Source organism: Pelobates fuscus, chromosome 8 (genome assembly GCF_036172605.1).
Source record: "Pelobates fuscus isolate aPelFus1 chromosome 8, aPelFus1.pri, whole genome shotgun sequence".
Lineage (NCBI taxonomy): Eukaryota > Metazoa > Chordata > Amphibia > Anura > Pelobatidae > Pelobates > Pelobates fuscus.
In genome coordinates, this window is record NC_086324.1 from 994,283 (window position 1) to 1,018,292 (window position 24,010).

A 24,010-nucleotide genomic window follows, 5' to 3' on the forward strand; every position below is an offset into this window, starting at 1 on the left:
GCCCCAGTGTTTTGATAACATGAGTTGGGATGTTGACACTGGAGGCTGTGGACGCGGCTCTTATACGAAAGGAGTGCCCTGAGTAGTTGGCTGCATTGAGGCCCAGTTGTGTGAGCAAAGACCTGAAATAGGTCATGAAGGTTGTAGTGGTGAGTACTGAACCTTGCAGCTGTAGTAATGGTTGTGAGGATAGTAAGTTATGATGCTGTATGGGTCGTGGAGATTGTAGTGAATTCTCTCGGTCTTAGAAAGAGTGATCACTACCGCAATAATAAAGCTACGAGTTACATACCGCTTACCTAGAAAAAGAGGTTACACAAGGAGATTTGAATTATGTTAAGTTCAGTGGTACTACCAGATTATTGAGTCACTCAATGCAATGGGTGCGGGATACCAGAAACTAAAGAACAATTGATGTCTCCGTCCCACAAAGGAGGACACCTTAAGCTGAGTGGTTGTTGAATAATCCATTGAAGCCTATTGCAATAGCCTGATTGTAACGTAAGCTTGTTTTTATGGAGTGTACTTTTACGTTGATGACCTCTCCCCTCCCACCCATCTCAATACAATAAAAGACCAATGAAAAAAAAAAATTGTAATAGAAAACAAACGCTTTGTGGAAACAAATGTGAGAATATATTTATTTCAAACAGAGCAGACTTTTTAAAAAACAAAGTTTGAATGTCCACAAAATCTTATTGAAATTGACCTGAGATTAAAGAGAATTATGGGAGCCTCGTTGTAGTGTTTTATAAAATAAAATTAAAATCACAGAGGTTAAAATGTGCTGAGAGAAATGTGATGGATGCAAATAATTGAGTCACACGACTGCTCACAACGCTGCAAAGAAGGCTTGACCCCAAGCCAATAGGACATTATTAAAAGACACTGAGGCACCTTGTGATCTCCCAGCAACGCTGAAATCCTCACAGATGATAAGGTACTGGGAACGCACATAAAGCTGCGATACTGGGCAAATTGCCATTATTATCTTACACCTTGCAGTATTAAAAAAAAGTGTTACCTTATTAGCAAGTCACACAGCGCTCTGCTCTGACAAAAGAAAACACATTCTGCTTTCCTGGATTGCTTTATGGTGATTGAAATATGTCAACATAAAGATTATTTAGTGCAAATTGGAACAAAGTAGCACTGGCTGCTGCCTCCAAAACGAGAGGGTTATTCGAGGGCAAAGAACCATACAATCGCTCTGCCGTTCAGCCATTGTCAGCCAATCCCTTTCTTGGTACTAAACATTAATTGTCCGTCACAACAGGTACCCTAAAAAACCTGGCTTGTTACAATGTTCAAGGCTACTTAAAAATGAAGTCTGCCATAATAGAAAACACACAGGGGTTTATTCACCAAATTCCAAACTGTCTAAAGTTGAAATCCTCAAAATTGGAGCAAAAACAACAAATCTGGAAACATTTTCCGATTTGACCCAGGTTCGGCTATTTTAGCCTCGGTGTTTTTTTGATTCAGGATTTGTTAGAATTCAGTGGTGAATAGATCCCATAGAGATCACTAATCAGGGAACTTAAAACTACATTTCAACATTTAGGTAAAAACAGCTGTTTGGGGGGATAAAAACCTTTAAGTTTGCTATACATTTTGGCGTAACTTTTGCATTTCAGTAGTTGCTTAATGAATAAACCCCAGACTTTAACACAAAGTGTGCAGGCTAGCCAATTGAGGCAGACATGATTAAACACAGACAAGGGCTTTGTGAAGACACACACATTTGCACCAAGATAAACAAGTGGTGAATCCAGGGTAATGTATGTGCACAACGTATAGATGTGAAAGTCAAAGGCAAAACAGTAACATTTCAGAAAACAGTATACAGGGAAGATCTGCATTAATTAGAATTGAAATTAATTCAGAGTGCCCTCCAAACCCACAAGTACAGAACACACAAATACAACCCAAAGCAGAGAAAAATCATATGAAACATTCAGACAGAATACAAACATACCCTCCATTGTCGCCCTTCTCCCAGAACCACCTTCATGGGATGGGAGGAATACTTCTAGAAGGAAGGATAGTTCTGCATACATTCTAAATAGTGCACACCACAAACAGCCACTACCGAGTACATCCAGTTACACCCACACACAGCCACTACTAAGTACATATGGTTACACCCACAAACAGCCACTGCTGAGTACATACCAACTGTTACACCCACTGCTGAGTACATACTGACTGTTACACCCACACACAGCCACTACCGAGTACATCCAGTTACACCCACACACAGCCACTACTAAGTACATATGGTTACACCCACAAACAGCCACTGCTGAGTACATACCAACTGTTACACCCACTGCTGAGTACATACTGACTGTTACACCCTCAAACAGCCACTACTGACTACATGCCGACTGTTGCACCCACACACAGCCACTACTGTCTACATGCTGACTGTTACATCCACACTCAGCTAGTACTGACTACATGCTGTCTATTACACCCACACACAGCAACGACTGACTACATACCGACTGTTACACCCACACACAGTCACTACGGAGTACATCCAGTTACACCCACACACAGCCACTGCTGTCTACGTGCTGACTGTTACATCCACACTCAGCTAGTAGTGACTACATGCCGTCTATTACACCCACACACAGCAACGACTGACTACATACCGACTGTTACACCCACACACAGTCACTACGGAGTACATCCAGTTACACCCACACACAGCCACTGCTGAGTACATACCGACTGTTACACCCACACAGAGCCACTACTGACTACATGCCGACTGTTACATCCACACTCAGCCACTACTGACTACATGCCGACTATTACACTCACACTCAGCCACTATTGACATGCCAACTGTTGCACCCACACACAGCCACTACTGTCTACATGCCGACTGTTACATTCACACTCAGCCAGTACTGACTACATGCCGTCTAGTACACCCACACACAGCAACGACTGACTACATACCGACTGTTACACCCACACACAGCCACTACTGAGTACATACAGTTACACCCACACACAGACACTACTGAGTACATACAGTTACACCCACACACAGCCACTGCTGAGTACATACAGTTACACCCACACACAGCCACTGCTGAGTATATACAGTTACACCCACACACAGCCACTGCTGAGTACATACCGACTGTTACACCCACACACAGCAACTACTGACTACATGCCGACTGTTACACCCACACACAGCCACTACTGACTACACACACAGTCTACACACATGCCGTCTGTTAAATCCACACACTACTGAGTACATACTGACTGTTACACCCACACAAGCCACTACTTAGTACATAAAGAGTGGTTCACCCACACACAGCTACTACTGAATAACATACTGACTGTTACACCCACACACAGCCTCTACTAAGTACATATGGTCTGTTACGCCCACACACAGCCACTGCTAAGTACTTACTGACTGTTACACCCACACACAGCCCCTGCTAATTACATACCGACTGTTGCACCCACACACAGCCACTACTGACTACATACCGTCTATTACAACCACACACAGCCTACACACATGCCATCTGTTAAATCCACACACTACTGAGTACATATTGACTGTTACACCCACACACAGCCACTACTGACTACATACCAACTGTTACACCCACACACAGTCTCTGCTAAGTACATACTGACTGTTACACCCACACACAGCCACTACTGACTACATACCGACTGTTACAACCACACACAGCCTACACACATGCCTTCTGTTAAACCCACACACTACTGAGTACATACTGACTGTTACACCCACACAGGCCACTACTTAGTACATAAAGAGTGGTTCACCCACACACAGCTACTACTGAATACATACTGACTGTTACACCCACACACAGCTACAACTGAATACATACTGACTGTTACAACCACACAGAGCCTCTACTAAGTACATATTGACTTTTACACCCACACACAGCCACTACTATGTACATACTGACTGTTACAACCACACGGCCATTACAGAGTACATACAGGAGTGGTTCAGCCACACATGTACATGCAGACTGTTTAATCCACACACAACCATGATTGTGTACATAAAGTCTGCTTAACCCACACAGAGAGCAGGGTACCAAATTCCCCAATGAGGGATTAACAAATCATTTTAAATACAATTATTTACATCCATCAGTTATACTACGCCTATATCCATTGTCCCAAAGCTAACAAAATAAACTGCGGTGAAGACAGTGGGGTCCAGTCCTTGGGCTCATTAAGGCAGGTGTGCACGATGTAATGAGACCTCAACAGATATGCAGCATGAGGAGTCAGTACGTCAAACCTTGGGTTGAAGGTTTGGAAGTAGATTGTCACTTCGCAAGGTAAAATCCTAAAGGACAGATTAGAAATGAGGGATTAAAAAAAAAAAAAACTAGTTATGCATTATATGGCAGCCTACAGACACAGGATCCCATACAGTCTGTTATATGGCAGCCTACAGACACAGGATCCCATACAGTCTGTTATATGGCAGCCTACAGACACAGGATCCCATACAGTCTGTTATATGGCAGCCTACAGACACAGGATCCCATACAGTCTGTTATATGGCAGCCTACAGACACAGGATCCCATGCAGTCTGTTATATGGCAGCCTACAGACACAGGATCCCATACAGTCTGTTATATGGCAGCCTACAGACACAGGATCCCATACAGTCTGTTATATGGCAGCCTACAGACACAGGATCCCATACAGTCTGTTATATGGCAGCCTACAGACACAGGATCCCATACAGTCTGTTATATGGCAGCCTACAGACACAGGATCCCATACAGTCTGTTACATGGCAGCCTACAGTCTGTTACATGGCAGCCTACAGTCTGTTACATGGCAGCCTACAGTCTGTTACATGGCAGCCTACAGTCTGTTACATGGCAGCCTACAGTCTGTTACATGGCAGCCTACAGTCTGTTACATGGCAGCCTACAGACACAGGATCCCATACAGTCTGTTATATGGCAGCCTACAGACACAGGATCCCATACAGTCTGTTATATGGCAGCCTACAGACACAGGATCCCATACAGTCTGTTACATGGCAGCCTACAGACACAGGATCCCATACAGTCTGTTACATGGCAGCCTACAGACACAGGATCCCATACAGTCTGTTATATGGCAGCCTACAGACACAGGATCCCATACATAGAAAGATAGAACATAGAAACATAGAATGTGACGGCAGATAAGAACCATTCGGCCCATCTAGTCTGCCCAGTTTTCTAAATACTTTCATTAGTCCCTGGCCTTATCTTATAGTCAGGATAGCCTTATGCCTATCCCACGCATGCTTAAACTCCTTTACTGTGTTAACCTCTACCACTTCAGCTGGAAGGCTATTCCATGCATCCACTACCCTCTCAGTAAAGTAATACTTCCTGATATTTTTAAACCTTTGTCCCTCTAATTTAAGACTATGTCCTCTTGTTGTGGTAGATTTTTTTCTTTTAAATATGGTCTCCTCCTTTACTGTGTTGATTCCCTTTATGTATTTAAATGTTTCTATCATATCCCCCCTGTCTCGTCTTTCCTCCAAGCTATACATGTTAAGATCCTTTAACCTTTCCTGGTAAGTTTTATCCTGCAATCCATGAACCAGTTTAGTAGCCCTTCTTTGAACTCTCTCTAAGGTATCAATATCCTACTGAAGATACGGTCTCCAGTACTGTGTACAGTACTCCAAGTGAGGTCTCACCAGTGTTCTGTACAATGGCATGAGCACTTCCCTCTTTCTACTGCTAATACCTCTCCCTATACAACCAAGCATTCTGCTAGCATTTCCTGCTGCTCTATTACATTGTCTGCCTACCTTTAAGTCATCAGAAATAATCACCCCTAAATCCCTTTCCTCAGATGTTGAGGTTAGGACTATCAAATATCCTGTACTCTGCCCTTGGGTTTTTACGTCCAAGATGCATTATCGTGCACTTATCCACATTAAATATCAGTTGCCACAACTCTGACCATTTTTCTAGTTTACCTAAATCATTTGCCATTTGGCTTATCCCTCCTGGAACATCAACCCTGTTACATATCTTAGTATCATCCGCAAAAAGACACACCTTACCATCAAGACCTTCTGCAATATCACTAATAAAAATATTAAAGAGAATGGGTCCAAGTACAGATCCCTGAGGTACCCCACTGGTAACAAGCCCAAGCTTCGAATATACTCCATTGACTACAACCCTCTGTTGCCTGTCACTCAGCCACTGCCTTACCCATTCAACAATATTGGAATCCAAACTCAAAGATTGCAGTTTATTGATAAGCCTTCTATGTGCAACAGTGTCAAAAGCCTTACTGAAATCTAGGTAAGCAATGTCTACTGCACCACCCTGATCTATAATTTTAGTTACCCAATCAAAAAAATCAATAAGATTAGTTTGGCATGATCTCCCTGAAGTAAACCCATGTTGTCTCTGAACTTGAAATCCATGTGTTTTTAGATGTTCAACAATCCTATCCTTTAACATGGTTTCCATCACTTTCCCCACTACTGAAGTAAGGCTTACTGGCCTATAGTTGCCCGACTCCTCCCTACTACCTTTCTTGTGAATGGGCACAACATTCGCTGACTTCCAATCTTCTGGGACTACTCCTGTTAACAATGATTGGTTAAATAAATCCGTTAATAGTTTTCCTAGTACACCACTAAGCTCTTTTAATAGCTTTGGGTGTATTCCATCAGGTCCCATTGACTTAGTTGTCTTTACTTTTGACAGTTGAAATAGAACCTCTTCCTCTGTAAACTCACGTGTAATAAATGACTTATTTATCCTTTTTCATACCTGAGGTCCCTTTCCTTCATTTTCATCTGTACACACCGAACAAAAATATTCATTGAGGCAGTCAGCTAGACCTTTATCCTCATCTACATACCTTCCTTTTTTTGTTTTTAATCCAACTAATCCTCGTTTTACTTTTCTTTTCTCATTTATATATCTAAAAAAGTTTTGTCCCCCTTTTTTACTGACTGCTATCTTCTCTTCTGTGTGTGATTTGGAAGCTCTTATAACTTGCTTAGCCTCTTTCTGCCTAATCTTATAGGTCATTCTGTCTTCCTCACCCTGTGTATTTTTATAATTACTAAATGCTAACTTTTTGTTTTTTACTATTTTGGCCACATCTGCGGAGTACCACAGTGGTTTCTTGAATTTTTTGCTTTTACTGACAAGCCTAATGCAAATTTCTGTTGCCTTCCGTAGTGCAACTTTTAAATAATCCCATTTCTCTTGGACTCCATTTAAATTGCTCCAGTCTGATAATGACTCCTTTACACATATTCTAATTTTAGAAAAGTCTGTTTTTCTAAAGTCTAAAACTTTTGTTTTTGTGTGGTGTGACTCAGTCACTGTTCTTATATTAAACCACACTGACTGATGATCACTGGATCCTAAACTTTCACCTACAGTAATATCTGATACCAAATCTCCATTTGTTAACACTAAATCTAGTATGGCCTCTTTACGAGTTGGCTCCTCAACGACTTGTTTTAGAGACAATCCCAGTAGGGAGTTTAGAATATGTGTGCTCCTGGCACAAGTAGCTATTTTTGTTTTCCAATTTACATCAGTAAGATTAAAGTCACCCATGATGATAACTTCCCCCTTAATTGTCATTTTAGCTATTTCTTCAACTGGTAGATTATCTAACTCTTCAATTTGTCCTGGGGGCCTATAAATCACACCTACACGAGTTACTGTGTGATTACCAAATTCTAACGTAACCCAAACGGACTTTATGTTCGCCTCAGTAACCTTTATTAGGCTAGATTTTATGCTATCCTTCACATACAGGGCCACCCCTCCCCCTTTCTTGCCTTCCCTGCCTTTTCTATATAAAGAGTACCCTGGTATTGTTATGTCTCAGTCATTTTTCTCATTATACCATGTCTCAGTAACAGCGACTAAATCTACACTATCAGTTGCCATTATTGCCACAAGTTCATGGATCTTATTCCCTAGACTGCGAGCATTTGTAGACATGACTCTAAGCTTATCATTTTTTAACACACTTGCTACAGGCACCTTCTGTCCTTGTTTTGGGGGACAATTGGATTGATGTTTTATCACCCTTTTGCCCCCCCCCTCCTAGTTTAAATACATCCGAGCAAAGCCTCCGAACTGCTCACTGAGAACATGTGTTCCCTTTTGAGAAAGATGCAAACCATCTTTTTTGTACAGTTTATTTCCATTCCAAACAGCTACCATGAGAGATACATATGGCAGCCTACAGACACAGGATCTCATACAGTCTGTTATATGGCAGCCTACAGACACAGGATCCCATACAGTCAGTTTTATGGCAGCCTACAGACACAAGATCCCATACAGTCTGTTATATGGCAGCCTACAGACACGAGATCCCATACAGTCTGTTATATGGAAGCCTACAGACACAGGATCCCATACAGTCTGTTATATGGCAGCCTATAGACACAGGATCCCATACAGTCTGTTATATGGCAGCCTACAGACACAGGATCCCATACAGTCTGTTATATGGCAGCCTACAGACACAGGATCCCATACAGTCTGTTATATGGCAGCCTACAGACACAGGATCCCATACAGTCTGTTATATGGCAACCTACAGACACAGGATCCCATACAGTCTGTTATATGGCAGCCTACAGACACAGAATCCCATACAGTCTGTTACATGGCAGCCTACAGACACAGGATCCCATACAGTCAGTTTTATGGCAGCCTACAGACACAGGATCCCATACAGTCTGTTATATGGCAGCCTACAGACACAGGATCCCATACAGTCTGTTATATGGCAGCCTACAGACACAGGATCCCATACAGTCTGTTACATGGCAGCCTACAGACACAGGATCCCATACAGTCTGTTATATGGCAGCCTACAGACACAGGATCCCATACAGTCTGTTACATGGCAGCCTACAGACACAGGATCCCATACAGTCTGTTATATGGCAGCCTACAGACACAGGATCCCATACAGTCTGTTACATGGCAGCCTACAGACACAGGATCCCATACAGTCTGTTATATGGCAGCCTACAGACACAGGATCCCATACAGTCTGTTATATGGCAGCCTACAGACACAGGATCCCATACAGTCTGTTATATGGCAGCCTACAGACACAGGATCCCATACAGTCTGTTATATGGCAGCCTACAGACACAGGATCCCATACAGTCTTTTACATGGCAGCCTACAGACACAGGATCCCATACAGTCTGTTACATGGCAGCCTACAGACACAGGATCCCATACAGTCTGTTACATGGCAGCCTACAGACACAGGATCCCATACAGTCAGTTTTATGGCAGCCTACAGACACAGGATCTCATACAGTCTGTTATATGGCAGCCTACAGACACAGGATCCCATACAGTCTGTTACATGGCAGCCTACAGTCTGTTACATGGCAGCCTACAGACACAGGATCCCATACAGTCTGTTATATGGCAGCCTACAGACACAGGATCCCATACAGTCTGTTATATGGCAGCCTACAGACACAGGATCCCATACAGTCTGTTATATGGCAGCCTACAGACACAGGATCCCATACAGTCTGTTATATGGCAGCCTACAGACACAGGATCCCATACAGTCTGTTACATGGCAGCCTACAGACACAGGATCCCATACAGTCTGTTACATGGCAGCCTACAGACACAGGATCCCATACAGTCAGTTTTATGGCAGCCTACAGACACAGTCTGTTATATGGCAGCCTACAGACACAGGATCCCATACAGTCAGTTTTATGGCAGCCTACAGACACAGGATCCCATACAGTCTGTTATATGGCAGCCTACAGACACAGGATCCCATACAGTCAGTTTTATGGCAGCCTACAGACACAGGATCCCATACAGTCAGTTATATGGCAGCCTACAGACACAGGATCCCATGCAGCCAGTTTTATGGCAGCCTACAGACACAGGATCCCATACAGTCTGTTACATGGCAGCCTACAGACACAGGATCCCATACAGTCTGTTACATGGCAGCCTACAGACACAGGATCCCATACAGTCTGTTATATGGCAGCCTACAGACACAGGATCCCATACAGTCTGTTACATGGCAGCCTACAGACACAAGATCACATACAGTCAGTTTTATGGCAGCCTACAGACACAGGATCCCATACAGTCAGTTTTATGGCAGCCTACAGACACAGGATCCCATACAGTCAGTTTTATGGCAGCCTACAGACACAGGATCCCATACAGTCAGTTTTATGGCAGCCTACAGACACAGGATCCCATACAATCTCCCATTAAGTATCACTGTATATATTCCAACATTGTATGTAACCTTCCAGATACCAGACTGTTTTAAAATAGTTGCATATATAATATTTAACACATGCTTCTTATATATTAACTTAGAAGTGTAATCGGTTACCTAAATATATATGCACACATTGTGCATGTACAAATGCTAGGAGCTTTCTCCATCCTCCTGAGAGACGCTGTGAAGGGGAATAAGGCTCTCGCTCTGCTCAGAGTCCTCCGGGACCCTAAAAGATGAAAGGAAGAGTGTGTCACCAAATATAGAGAGAATGTGCTCAGTGCATACAGTCTGAAATCAATTGCTCTTGCCATACCGTGCAATGCGATGCTTTCGGCAAATAAAGCCAAAAACCCTCCGTATTCCCACCATGACTGGGTCCCAGTTATTGTAATGGCAAAGTAGAGTCACAATAAAGAATGATATAAAAACAGGAACAGCCCCCACAAAAAACACCCAGGAGAAGCGAACCTAAAATACAAATAGAAATGAAACAATTACTCAGGAATACATTTCAATGCAGACACTCACACACTACACTGACACAGGATCCCATAACGTCCCTCTAATCAGTCACAACATTAAAACCACCAGCCTAATATTGTAAATGTCTCCCTCGTGCTTTTAAAACAGCTCTGATGCGTCAAGGCATGGACTCCACAAAACCTATGAATGTGCCCTGTGGTATATGGCACCAAGGCATTAGCAGCAGACCCTTTAATCTTGAGGAATTCGGATGCTAAGGCAACACCTTTTACTTTTTGTCAAGTTTCTCAAACATTCACAGCAGAACGTTGCCCACTGCCTTCTTCCGATTGTGCATCCTTTTGCCATCTGTTCCCCAGGTAAACAACACACACACCCAGCCATTCACCTGATCTAAAAGAAAACATGATTCATTGGACCTGACAATCTTCTTCCATTGCTCCATGGTCCAGGTCTGAAGCTCACATGCCGACTGTAGGCACTTTCGGCAGCAGAGAGGGGTCCATCTAGGGCACTCTGACTGATCTGCGGCTATGTATCCACATACTAAGCAAACTGCAATGTGTGTTCTGACACCTTTCTATCGTGGACAGCATTAAGTTTTTCAGCAATTTGAAGTACAGTAGCTTTTCTGTATTATTGGACCAAATGGGTTGGTCCTTCTTTGCACCACTTTTGGTAGGTGCTAACCACTGCATACCAGGAAAACCCCATAAGACTTGCCGTTTTGGAGATGCTCTGACCCAGTGGGCTAGCCATCACTATTTGGCCATTATTAAAGTCTCTCAGATCTTTACACTTGCCCATTCTCCCAGGGGGAGAATAAAGATAGAACGGAGTATCCATTAGATGAATAATTAATGTATAAAAGCAGGCAATCTGAACTTTCTGATCACAGCACACACAGCGTGGATCCTTACCTTTTGCATGCAGATATCTGCAATGATGGACAGGGGGATTGTGAGACTCAAAGCCAATGTGCCAATTAGGGAGGACGTCAGGAAGCATCCCCTTAAATGTAATATTAAAAGAGTCAGTTGGTTTCACAGACCTGATCACAGTTAAAGGGGCACAAAGCAGCAAAACAACTTTAGCTTACTGAAGCAGTTTTGGTATATAGATCATGCCCCTGCAGTTTCACTGCTCAATTCTCTGTAATGTTGGAGTTATATCACTTTGTATACAGCCCTAGCCACACCTCCATAGGCTGCCAATCGCACAGCCTCCTTATACATTTCCTGAAAAAGAGTCTACATTTTTAGCATCCCTTACTGCATATTGTGTTTAATGTAAAATGTCTCATCTCCTGCTCTGTTAATTATCCTTTACACCTTGCAACAGAGTCATGTGTTAAGTTAAAAGTTCAATTAACAGTGCAAGAGATAAGAACGTGTAAAGTAAACACACTGTGTTTTAAGATCTGAGTGAAAATGAGACCATTTTTAATGGATACAGGGTGATTGACAGCCATAGGAGGTGTGGCTAGGATTGCATTAACAGAAACAAAAGTGCATGTGTACCAATTGCCTTGCTACACCAATCAGCATCTCCTCATAGAGGTTTATTGGCTCAATACATTTCTTATTCAAACATTTTATTGAAGATTTTTCAAATAAAGTAAACATTTATACAATACAATAATAATAATAATAATATTAATACAGAAAATATATAAAATACTAATAAAACAGGGGATAAACTCTATAAGTACAATTATCCAGTGGGATACGAGTGATAACTTATCAGTTTATATACATTTTATTATTATATACAATTAAATATATACAACATATTAGCAATCATCATCCGGTCAGGAACGAACTACAAAATAAGATTAGAATTGATTCTGATGTTTTCTTCCCATAAAAGTCACTCTCGTTTCAAAATGTCACTTTTTGGTGTTGGTAAGCGGAAAGCTAGTTCGCAACGTCTATTTTCCAATATGTATTGTATGACGTCATTTATGCGTGGTGATTTAATAGCTCTCCAGTGTCGGGTGATAATTGGAATATGGCCTAGTTTAATTTTATTATAATTTGGTGAATTTATCAGAATTTGCTTGAAGAGACAAAGCTCTGTTGTCAAATTATGAATTGAATTGTCAAAAGCTTTAATTAATTTATGTATCGAATCCCAATAAGGTCTCATTTTAGGGCACGACCACAGCATGTGACACAAATATCCCCTTTCTCCACACCCCCTCCAGCATGTCTTTGTATGTGATGAATTCAGTTTGTGTAATCTGGAGGGAGTAAGGAACCAACGGAATAACATTTTATAATGTAATACCCCTCAATTCATTTACAAAGTGAATCCATTCTGTAATGTTAAATGTTTTATCCAGTTCTCCTGCCCATTTTATCATTGAATACATTTTTTTATTTATCCAGGTTTTTGCACAAATTAATACCTAAATAGGAAATGTAAGAGTCACTCCAATCAAAGTCAAACTGTTTATTTTTTGTTTTGTTTTTTTAATATCCAATTCAAACCATGGTGTAAAAAAGGGGAGTATACTTGTGTTTTTCTGTTATTTAATTTGTAATAGGAAATGTTGCCAAATTTTTGCAAGATAGACATTAAAGGACCACTATAGTACAAGGAAAATAAACTCGTTTTCCTGGCACTATAGGGTCTTTGGGTCCCCCCCACCCTCAGGGTCCCACTCCCGCCGGGCTGAAGGGGTTCAATTCTTACCTTTCTCCAGCGCCGGGCTCCCTCGGCGCTGGGGACTCTCCACCCTCTTCCGACGTCATCCGCCGAATGTGCGGCAAGAGCCGCGCGCGCATTCAATCAGTCCATAGGAAAGCATTTCTCAATGCTTTCCTATGGACGACAGCCTTTTCTCACTGTGAAAATCACAGTGAGAAGCGCGGAAGCTCCTCTAGCGGCTGTCAATGAGACAGCCACTTGAGGCTGGATTAACCCTAGTGTAAACATAGCAGTTTCTCTGAAACTGCTATGTTTGCAGCTGCAGGGTTAACCCTAGATGGACCTGGCACCCAGACCACTTCATTGAGCTGAAGTGGTCTGGGTGCCTATAGTGGTCCTTTAAGGGTGTAATTGAGGACATACGGATTTTTAGTAATAACATAATGTAATCTGCAAATAGACCAATTTTATGAATTTTGTCTCCAACTGCAATCCCCTCTCTCTCTACACAGTTTCTTATCCTTTTAGCCAAAGGCTCAAATGCCAACACAAATAATATGGGTGACAATGGACACCCCTGTCTGGTCCCATTAGAAAGTTCAAAACTTTCAGAGACAAAACTAGTTGCATAGACCGTTGCTGTAGGAGAACAATATAGAGCAAACACAGCCCTGATGAAAGGTTCTGGAATATTAAATCGTGACATAATTCTCAAAAAGCCCCAATGTTTCCTATCAAATGCCTTCTCCGCATGTAGATAAGAGCAAAGAAGGTGTGCAATTTAGTTCAATTTGATGTATTAAATTTATATAACGCCTTATAATATCTGGGACCTGACCATAGTCAATTGGTGATGGAAAAATTTGAGATAATCTATTTGCCAATATTTTGGAGTAAAATTTTGTGACATAATTGATCAGAGATATTGGCTGAAAATTGTGTAGTATTATTTGTGCACATAAGGCCTCCTCCGGCTTTACACCTGTAGTCCAATATTTATTAAATAATTTAATTAAGTATGGTGTCAATATAGCAGAGAGAGACCTATAATATGTCATTGTATATTAGGTCCCGGAGCGTTACCAGTAGGTATTGTATTTATAGCGTTTAAAATTTCTATTTGTGATATTGGTGAATTTAGAATATAAATTTTTCTGCTGTGATTTTTTTTTTTTTTTTTTTAAAGGACTTTATCCAGAAAGGACTATTTCTGTTGTGGGCAGAACAATATTCGAATTTTATGACAAATTATATAATTTTTTTGTAATATTTAGCACACTGATTACTTATTTTAATAGGGTGTGTAATTTGTTCACCCTCATGGCTCAATACATTTCTATGGGGAGTGTTCGACATTTTTAATAGGATTTTTCTGTGGACTATAGAAATATTTTAGCATAATTCGTTGTGTCATTGCAGAAATAACACATTAAATGAAGCAGTTCCCTGCTTTCTGAGTAATACATAAATTGCAAAATGTTTTTAAACAAATTAAATATAGACTTATTTTGACAACCATGATACTTAATGAGATCAACAGATTAGGAGGAAGGTGTTCCAGAGAGATGAGGTGAAGTTAAATTGCATCTTAAAACATCCGCAACTGCCAATGGTAACAAGGCATGGGGTGACCAATATTAATTCCTATTGTCAGGGACAGAGGTGATCGGGGGACAACATTAATTCCAATTATCAGGGACAGAGATGACCTGTAGCGGGATCACCGCTAAACAGTGAAGTGTGGTAGTGTATTTGCCTATGTTCCCCATGTATTCATGATTGTGTGTTTTACCTGCTCCCCATTCGGGAGACGGCATACGAACGCAGCCGTTCGTCTCCCAAACGGGGACCATCCCAATACCCCATTTAGAATGTTCACACCTCGCTAATAATTTGTGAAAACCACAAACTGCAAGGGAAGCTTTGGCGAGCACCGATCCTGGGTGGCGGCCTGCTCGTTAGACGAACGCTATCTGGGGGGAGCATTCGGGGGTTGCTTCCAAACTCATTTCGCTCTCAAATGGAGGACCTCCCCAGCGCCCCTTCAATTAGAATGTTTGCAACTTGCATCATAAGTGTGAAATCGCAAGGGAAGTAATTAATGAGTGCTTCCCTGGGTGGCCGCCGTTCGTATAGATGGAAGCCGGCCAGGGGGAGCATTCGTATACCGAAAGGAGACACTTCCCTTGCTTGGTGCCTATAGTGGTCCCAGTGACCCGCGAACAGAGGCTGTTCATGCCGGTTACCGTACTGGGGGCCCCTGAGATTGGTGGGGACACTCTGTAGGGACAATGGCAGTTTGTTGGGCTTTCTGTGCCTGGGAGCCCCGGAGGCGGGAATCTTTCCCTCGCTGGGACTCCCAGATACAGTGAATCCTGGGTAGAAGACCCCCTGCCACGGGAAGTTGGAAACCCTGCATTTGGGTGGTGGGACCCAGGGACCGGAGTTCCTGTCACATGCACAGGCCCCTGGGAGTGGACATGAAGTGGCGGGAACAGGGGACAAAGGGACTGGGGTTCCGGTTCCGTTATACGACCCCTGGGAAGGGACATTGTCTTCATGTGTTTTCCACCCCGTGCATGGGGAAAGTATAAAGCCGCGTGTGGCCAATAAAGTTGTTGCTGTACCCCTGGAACTGTGTGTCGTCCAGTTACTGGGGGAAAATGGGTCTCCACATACTAATAGCGAGGTAACCAGTCGGGTTACTCAGGGTCCGCTACAGGATCAAGGGTCAATATTAATTCCAATTAACAGGAGGGGATCAGAGGCCAATATTTATTCCAATTATAAGCGAGAGAGGTGATCGGTGGACAATATTAATTCCAATTATCAGGGACAGAGGGGATCAAGGGCCAATATTAATTCCAATTAATAGGAGGGGATCAGAGGCCAATATTAATTCCAATTAAAAGGGACAGAGGTGATCGGAGGCCAATAATAATCCCCATTATTAGTGACAGAGGGGATTGAGGAGTAATATTAATTCCCATTATTAGGGACAGAGGGGATTGAGGAGTAATATTAATCCCCATTGTTAAGGACAGAGTTGATTGGGGACAATATTAATCCCCATTATTAGGGACAGAAGGTATTAGGGGCCAATATTAATCCCCATTATTAGGGACAGAGGGTATTAGGGGCTAAAATGAATCAGTATTATTAGGGACAGAGGGGATTGATAAATAATATTAAGCCCCATTATTATTAGGGGCAGAGGAGATGGAAGGGTTAATATTTCCCATCATTAGTAATGGAGGGGATGGGAGAGTTAATGTTTCCCGTTATTAGGGACAGAGGGGATGGGAGGGTTAATATTTCCCATTATTAGGGACAGAGGGGATGGGAAGGTTAATATTTCCCATTATTAGGGACAGAGGGGAGGTGGGCTAATAGTTCCCATTATTAGGGACAGAAGGTATGGGAGGATTAACATTTCCCATTATTAGGGACAGAGGGGATGGAAGGATTAATATTTCCCATTATTAGGGGCAGAGGGGATAGGAGGGTTAATATTTCCCATTATTAGGGACAGAGGGTATGGGAGGATTAATATTTCCCATTATTAGGGACAGAGGGGATGGAAGGATTAATATTTCCCATTATTAGGGACAGAGGGGGTGGTAGGGTTAATATTTCCCATTATTAGGGACAGAGGGGATGGAAGGATTAATATTTCCCATTATTAGGGACAGAGGGGGTGGTAGGGTTAATATTTCCCATTATTAGGGACAGAGGGGATGGAAGGATTAATATTTCCCATTATTAGGGACAGGGGGTATGGGAGGGTTAAGATTTCCCATTATTAGGGACAGAGGGTATGAGAGGGTTAATATTTCCCATTATTAGGGACAGAGGGGATAGAAGGATCAATAGTTCCCATTTTTAGGGACAGAGGGTATGGGAGGGTTAATATTTCCCATTATTAGGGACAGAGGGTATGGAAGGGTTAATATTTCCCATTATTAGGGACAGAGGGTATGGGAGGGTTAATATTTCCCATTATTAGGGACAGAGGGGGTGGTGGGTTAATATCAATATGAAAATAAATAGTGGGTAAGATAGATACAAAGAGAGTGGTGCATGTCATTGCTCTCAGTGGGTGTGTGAATTGCTGCTGGTTTGGCGCCATCTGGTGTTCTTATTGCTTAGGTTGCAGAACAGGTTCATTATTTTAAAGGAATACGAATTAAAATTAATAAAATAGACATTACATATACTATAATATGTGTATACCGTATATACTCGAGTATAAGCCGACCCGAATATACGCCGAGGCCCCTAATTTTACCCCAAAAAAACTGGGAAAACTTATTGACTCGAGTATAAGACTAGGGTGGGAAATGCAGCAGCTACTGGTAAATTTCTAAATAAAATTAGATCCTAAAAAAAATATATTAATTGAATATTTATTTACAGTGTGTGTATATGAGTGCAGCGTGTGTGTGTGTATGAGTGCAGCGTGTGTGTGTGTATGAGTGCAGCGTGTGTGTGTGTATGAGTGCAGCGTGTGTGTGTGTATGAGTGCAGCGTGTGTGTGTGTATGAGTGCAGCGTGTGTGTGTGTATGAGTGCAGCGTGTGTGTGTGTATGAGTGCAGCGTGTGTGTGTGTATGAGTGCAGCGTGTGTGTGTGTATGAGTGCAGCGTGTGTGTGTGTATGAGTGCAGCGTGTGTGTGTGTATGAGTGCAGCGTGTGTGTGTGTATGAGTGCAGCGTGTGTGTGTGTATGAGTGCAGCGTGTGTGTGTGTATGAGTGCAGCGTGTGTGTGTGTATGAGTGCAGCGTGTGTGTGTGTATGAGTGCAGCGTGTGTGTGTGTGTATGAGTGCAGCGTGTGTGTGTGTGTATGAGTGCAGCGTGTGTGTGTGTGTATGAGTGCAGCGTGTGTGTGTGTGTATGAGTGCAGCGTGTGTGTGTGTGTATGAGTGCAGCGTGTGTGTGTGTGTATGAGTGCAGCGTGTGTGTGTGTGTATGAGTGCAGCGTGTGTGTGTGTGTATGAGTGCAGCGTGTGTGTGTGTGTATGAGTGCAGCGTGTGTGTGTGTGTATGAGTGCAGCGTGTGTGTGTGTGTATGAGTGCAGCGTGTGTGTGTGTATGAGTGCAGCGTGTGTGTGTGTGTGTATGAGTGCAGCGTGTGTGTGTGTGTGTATGTGCAGCGTGTGTGTGTGTGTGTGAGTGCAGCGTGTGTGTGTATGAGTGCAGCGTGTGTGTGTATGAGTGCAGCGTGTGTGTGTATGAGTGCAGCGTGTGTGTGTATGAGTGCAGCGTGTGTGTGTATGAGTGCAGCGTGTGTGTGTGTATGAGTGCAGCGTGTGTGTGTATGAGTGCAGCGTGTGTGTGTATGAGTGCGCAGTGTGTGTGTATGAGTGCGCAGTGTGTGTGTATGAGTGCGCAGTGTGTGTGTATGAGTGCGCAATGTGTGTGTATGAGTGCGCAGTGTGTGTGTATGAGTGCGCAGTGTGTGTGTATGAGTGCGCAGTGTGTGTGTATGAGTGCAGCGTGTGTGTGTATGAGTGCAGCGTGTGTGTGTATGAGTGCAGCGTGTGTGTGTATGAGTGCAGCGTGTGTGTGTGTATGAGTGCAGCGTGTGTGTGTGTATGAGTGCAGCGTGTGTGTGTGTATGAGTGCAGCGTGTGTGTGTATGAGTGCAGCGTGTGTGTATGAGTGCGCAGTGTGTGTGTATGAGTGCGCAGTGTGTGTGTATGAGTGCGCAGTGTGTGTGTATGAGTGCAGCGTGTGTGTGTGTGTGTATGAGTGCAGCGTGTGTGTGTGTGTGTATGAGTGCAGCGTGTGTGTGTGTGTGTGAGTGCAGCGTGTGTGTGTATGAGTGCAGCGTGTGTGTGTATGAGTGCAGCGTGTGTGTGTATGAGTGCAGCGTGTGTGTGTATGAGTGCAGCGTGTGTGTGTGTATGAGTGCAGCGTGTGTGTGTGTATGAGTGCAGCGTGTGTGTGTATGAGTGCAGCGTGTGTGTGTATGAGTGCGCAGTGTGTGTGTATGAGTGCGCAGTGTGTGTGTATGAGTGCGCAGTGTGTGTGTATGAGTGCGCAATGTGTGTGTATGAGTGCGCAGTGTGTGTGTATGAGTGCGCAGTGTGTGTGTATGAGTGCGCAGTGTGTGTGTATGAGTGCAGCGTGTGTGTGTATGAGTGCAGCGTGTGTGTGTATGAGTGCAGCGTGTGTGTGTATGAGTGCAGCGTGTGTGTGTGTATGAGTGCAGCGTGTGTGTGTGTATGAGTGCAGCGTGTGTGTGTGTATGAGTGCAGCGTGTGTGTGTATGAGTGCGCAGCGTGTGTGTATGAGTGCGCAGTGTGTGTGTATGAGTGCGCAGTGTGTGTGTATGAGTGCGCAGTGTGTGTGTATGAGTGCGCAGTGTGTGTGTATGAGTGCGCAGTGTGTGTGTATGAGTGCGCAGTGTGTGTGTATGAGTGCGCAGTGTGTGTATGAGTGCAGTGTGTGTGTATGAGTGCGCAGTGTGTGTGTATGAGTGCGCAGTGTGTGTATGCGTGCAGTGTGTATGAGTGTGCAGTGTGTGTATGCGTGCAGTGTGTGTGTGTATGCGTGCAGTGTGTGTGTGTATGCGTGCAGTGTGTGTGTGTATGCGTGCAGTGTGTGTGTGTGTATGCGTGCAGTGTGTGTGTGTGTGTGTATGCGTGCAGTGTGTGTGTGTGTGTGTATGCGTGCAGTGTGTGTGTGTGTATGTATGCGTGCAGTGTGTGTGTGTGTGTATGCGTGCAGTGTGTGTGTGTGTGTATGCGTGCAGTGTGTGTGTGTGTGTATGCGTGCAGTGTGTGTGTGTGTGTGTATGCGTGCAGTGTGTGTGTGTGTGTATGCGTGCAGTGTGTGTGTGTGTATGCGTGCAGTGTGTGTGTGTGTGTATGCGTGCAGTGTGTGTGTGTATGCGTGCAGTGTGTGTGTGTGTATGCGTGCAGTGTGTGTGTATGCGTATGCGTGCAGTGTGTGTGTATGCGTATGCGTGCAGCGTGTGTGTGTATGCGTATGCGTGCAGCGTGTGTGTGTATGCGTGCAGCGTGTGTGTGTATGAGTGCAGCGTGTGTGTGTATGAGTGCAGCGTGTGTGTGTATGAGTGCAGCGTGTGTGTGTATGAGTGCAGCGTGTGTGTGTATGAGTGCAGCGTGTGTGTGTGTATGAGTGCAGCGTGTGTGTGTGTATGAGTGCAGCGTGTGTGTGTGTATGAGTGCAGCGTGTGTGTGTGTGTATGAGTGCAGCGTGTGTGTGTGTGTATGAGTGCAGCGTGTGTGTGTGTATGAGTGCAGCGTGTGTGTGTATGAGTGCAGCGTGTGTGTGTATGAGTGCAGCGTGTGTGTGTATGAGTGCAGCGTGTGTGTGTATGAGTGCAGCGTGTGTGTGTATGAGTGCAGTGTGTGTGTGTATGAGTGCAGTGTGTGTGTGTATGAGTGCAGTGTGTGTGTGTATGAGTGCAGTGTGTGTGTGTATGAATGCAGTGTGTGTATGAATGCAGTGTGTGTGTGTATGAGTGCAGTGTGTGTGTATGAAATTGGTACTTTTATAGATTAACCTTTTCCACCACCCCGGCTGTCAAGCAGACAAGGAGTCATGTTACTTCCTGGTTTGTTTAGTTCAGTGGAGGTATATATATATATATATATATATATATATATATATATATATATATATATATATATATATACACACACACACACACACACACTGGATAAAAGGATAGACAGACAGACAGACAAACAGATTGCTTGCACAAAATGTTTATTATTTATCTCTAAAATAGCCCCAATCTAGGCTAATCAGATTTACTGTAAAAAATGATGCAAATAGGTGTGAGAGCTGGTGCTTAAGGTGAATAATATATTAATACAAATAGCAGCAGCTGTAATTCTGTGTTATGATTTAGTATCAAGGTGAGTGAATAAAAACGCATGCTTAAATAAGCCTCTAAAAAAACGGAATAAAGGCTCCATGTGTAGCCCTCTGTGCCCTTAAGGTGGCAGCAATACCTTCTTTGGTGATGGTGTGATAAAGCACTTCCAGAGATTGATGTAAAATAAAATACAAAAGGAGAGCAAAATGGTGCAATATTGTTTGATATAAATAAAAAATAAAAAAATCCTCCCCTCCCCCCCATTTCCTGCTCATCTTAGTTAGGAACCCTAAAATGGCTGGCTCCAAGTCTGTAGACTGTCAGATTTAGCGTGAAAGTTGCCTATTAGGAACCCAGGCTGCAGTTATCAAGAAGGAATCACTAGTAGGTGTTGATTTCAGCAAAGATGTTTTAACAAATAATTGAATTATTTGTGCTATCTTTCAAAACATTAGCTCTGTGTTTACGGTGTTTGGTTGGGAATTATTTCACAGTTCCCAATGGGAGACAGAGTCCTACAATGATAACTTCGGAGGGATTCATACAGTGGAAATCTTACTCATTATAAATAACACTGAGGATATGCTTCATACTGAAAGGTTAATAAACATAAAAAATTTTAAACAGTTTCCTCATTAATCACTTATCAAGCTTGGGACAGAGATGTTAATGCAGATAGAACTATGGCCGCAATGTCTACGCCACGGCACTCACCATAACCACAGGAACTCAGACAGGACCGTGCCAATCAAACCATTAACCACGAGATAAGCCCAGACCAGCTTACTGGGGAACTCAAACGCCTCGAAGCCAGTGTAATGAAGCAAGAAAAATCCCGGCCATAGAAGCAGGAGGTTAAACAGTCCGACAAACCCTGAAAGAGGGGAATACAAGGCAGGGTCCTTTCTGTTATACAGTAGGTCAGTGATGGTTACATACTTCACAAGACTGCCTCCCTATAAAACACAACTGGGATTCTGTATAAGGGGCACTAATTTTCTTAATACAGAGCAGTCAGCAACATTCACCCAATGGACTCCACAAAGAATACTCCTCTTTTAGGACAGCTTAAACTATCACACCCTGCCTGTTACTGCGCTATAACTAATAGTTATCCTGTGTGTGTTACTGCGCTATAACTAATAGTTATCCTGTGTCTGTTACTGCGCTATAACTAATAGTTATCCTGTGTCTGTTACTGCGCTATAACTAATAGTTATCCTGTGTGTGTTACTGCGCTATAACTAATAGTTATCCTGTGTCTGTTACTGCGCTATAACTAATAGTTATCCTGTGTCTGTTACTGCGCTATAACTAATAGTTATCCTGTGTGTGTTACTGCGCTATAACTAATAGTTATCCTGTGTCTGTTACTGCGCTATAACTAATAGTTATCCTGTGTCTGTTACTGCGCTATAACTAATAGTTATCCTGTGTGTGTTACTGCGCTATAACTAATAGTTATCCTGTGTCTGTTACTGCGCTATAACTAATAGTTATCCTGTGTCTGTTACTGCGCTATAACTAATAGTTATCCTGTGTCTGTTACTGCGCTATAACAAACAGTTATCCTGTGTCTGTTACTGCACTATAACTAATAGTTATCCTGTGTCTGTTACTGTGCTATAACTAATAGTTATCCTGTGTCTGTTACTGCGCTATAACTAATAGTTATCCTGTGTCTGTTACTGCGCTATAACTAATAGTTATCCTGTGTGTGTTACTGCACTATAACTAATAGTTATCCTGTGTCTGTTACTGCGCTATAACTAATAGTTATCCTGTGTCTGTTACTGCGCTATAACTAATAGTTATCCTGTGTGTGTTACTGCACTATAACTAATAGTTATCCTGTGTGTGTTACTGCACTATAACTAATAGTTATCCTGTGTCTGTTACTGCACTATAACTAATAGTTATCCTGTGTGTGTTACTGCACTATAACTAATAGTTATCCTGTGTCTGTTACTGCGCTATAACTAATAGTTATCCTGTGTCTGTTACTGCGCTATAACTAATAGTTATCCTGTGTCTGTTACTGCGCTATAACTAATAGTTATCCTGTGTGTGTTACTGCGCTATAACTAATAGTTATCCTGTGTCTGTTACTGCACTATAACTAATAGTTATCCTGTGTCTGTTACTGCGCTATAACTAATAGTTATCCTGTGTCTGTTACTGCGCTATAACTAACAGTTATCCTGTGTCTGTTACTGCGCTATAACAAACAGTTATCCTGTGTCTGTTACTGCACTATAACTAATAGTTATCCTGTGTCTGTTACTGCGCTATAACTAATAGTTATCCTGTGTCTGTTACTGCGCTATAACTAATAGTTATCCTGTGTCTGTTACTGCGCTATAACAAACAGTTATCCTGTGTCTGTTACTGCACTATAACTAATAGTTATCCTGTGTCTGTTACTGCGCTATAACTAATAGTTATCCTGTGTCTGTTACTGCGCTATAACTAATAGTTATCCTGTGTCTGTTACTGCGCTATAACAAACAGTTATCCTGTGTCTGTTACTGCACTATAACTAATAGTTATCCTGTGTCTGTTACTGCGCTATAACTAATAGTTATCCTGTGTCTGTTACTGCGCTATAACTAATAGTTATCCTGTGTCTGTTACTGCGCTATAACTAATAGTTATCCTGTGTCTGTTACTGCACT

The 24,010-nt window shown here is 42.7% G+C and overlaps 1 protein-coding gene across 8 annotated transcripts in view; it reads right to left on the minus strand.

The window, feature by feature from the left end:
• Positions 1-613: 613 nt before the first annotated feature.
• Positions 614-24,010, minus strand: part of SLC35F5 (solute carrier family 35 member F5) — an 86,744-nt gene continuing 63,347 nt past the window's right edge. For 2 of the 8 annotated variants that reach the window (XM_063429134.1, XM_063429133.1), the window contains 8 exons: positions 22,050-22,209; positions 11,752-11,842; positions 10,662-10,816; positions 10,460-10,574; positions 3,317-4,384; positions 2,680-3,037; positions 2,224-2,335; positions 614-2,193 (listed from right to left, as the gene is read on the minus strand). In XM_063429134.1, the coding sequence (XP_063285204.1) occupies positions 10,496-10,574; positions 10,662-10,816; positions 11,752-11,842; positions 22,050-22,209 (485 nt within the window). In that variant the 3' untranslated portion in view covers positions 614-2,193; positions 2,224-2,335; positions 2,680-3,037; positions 3,317-4,384; positions 10,460-10,495. The other 6 variants (XM_063429139.1, XM_063429138.1, XM_063429136.1 and 3 more) reach the window with 6 other exon arrangements.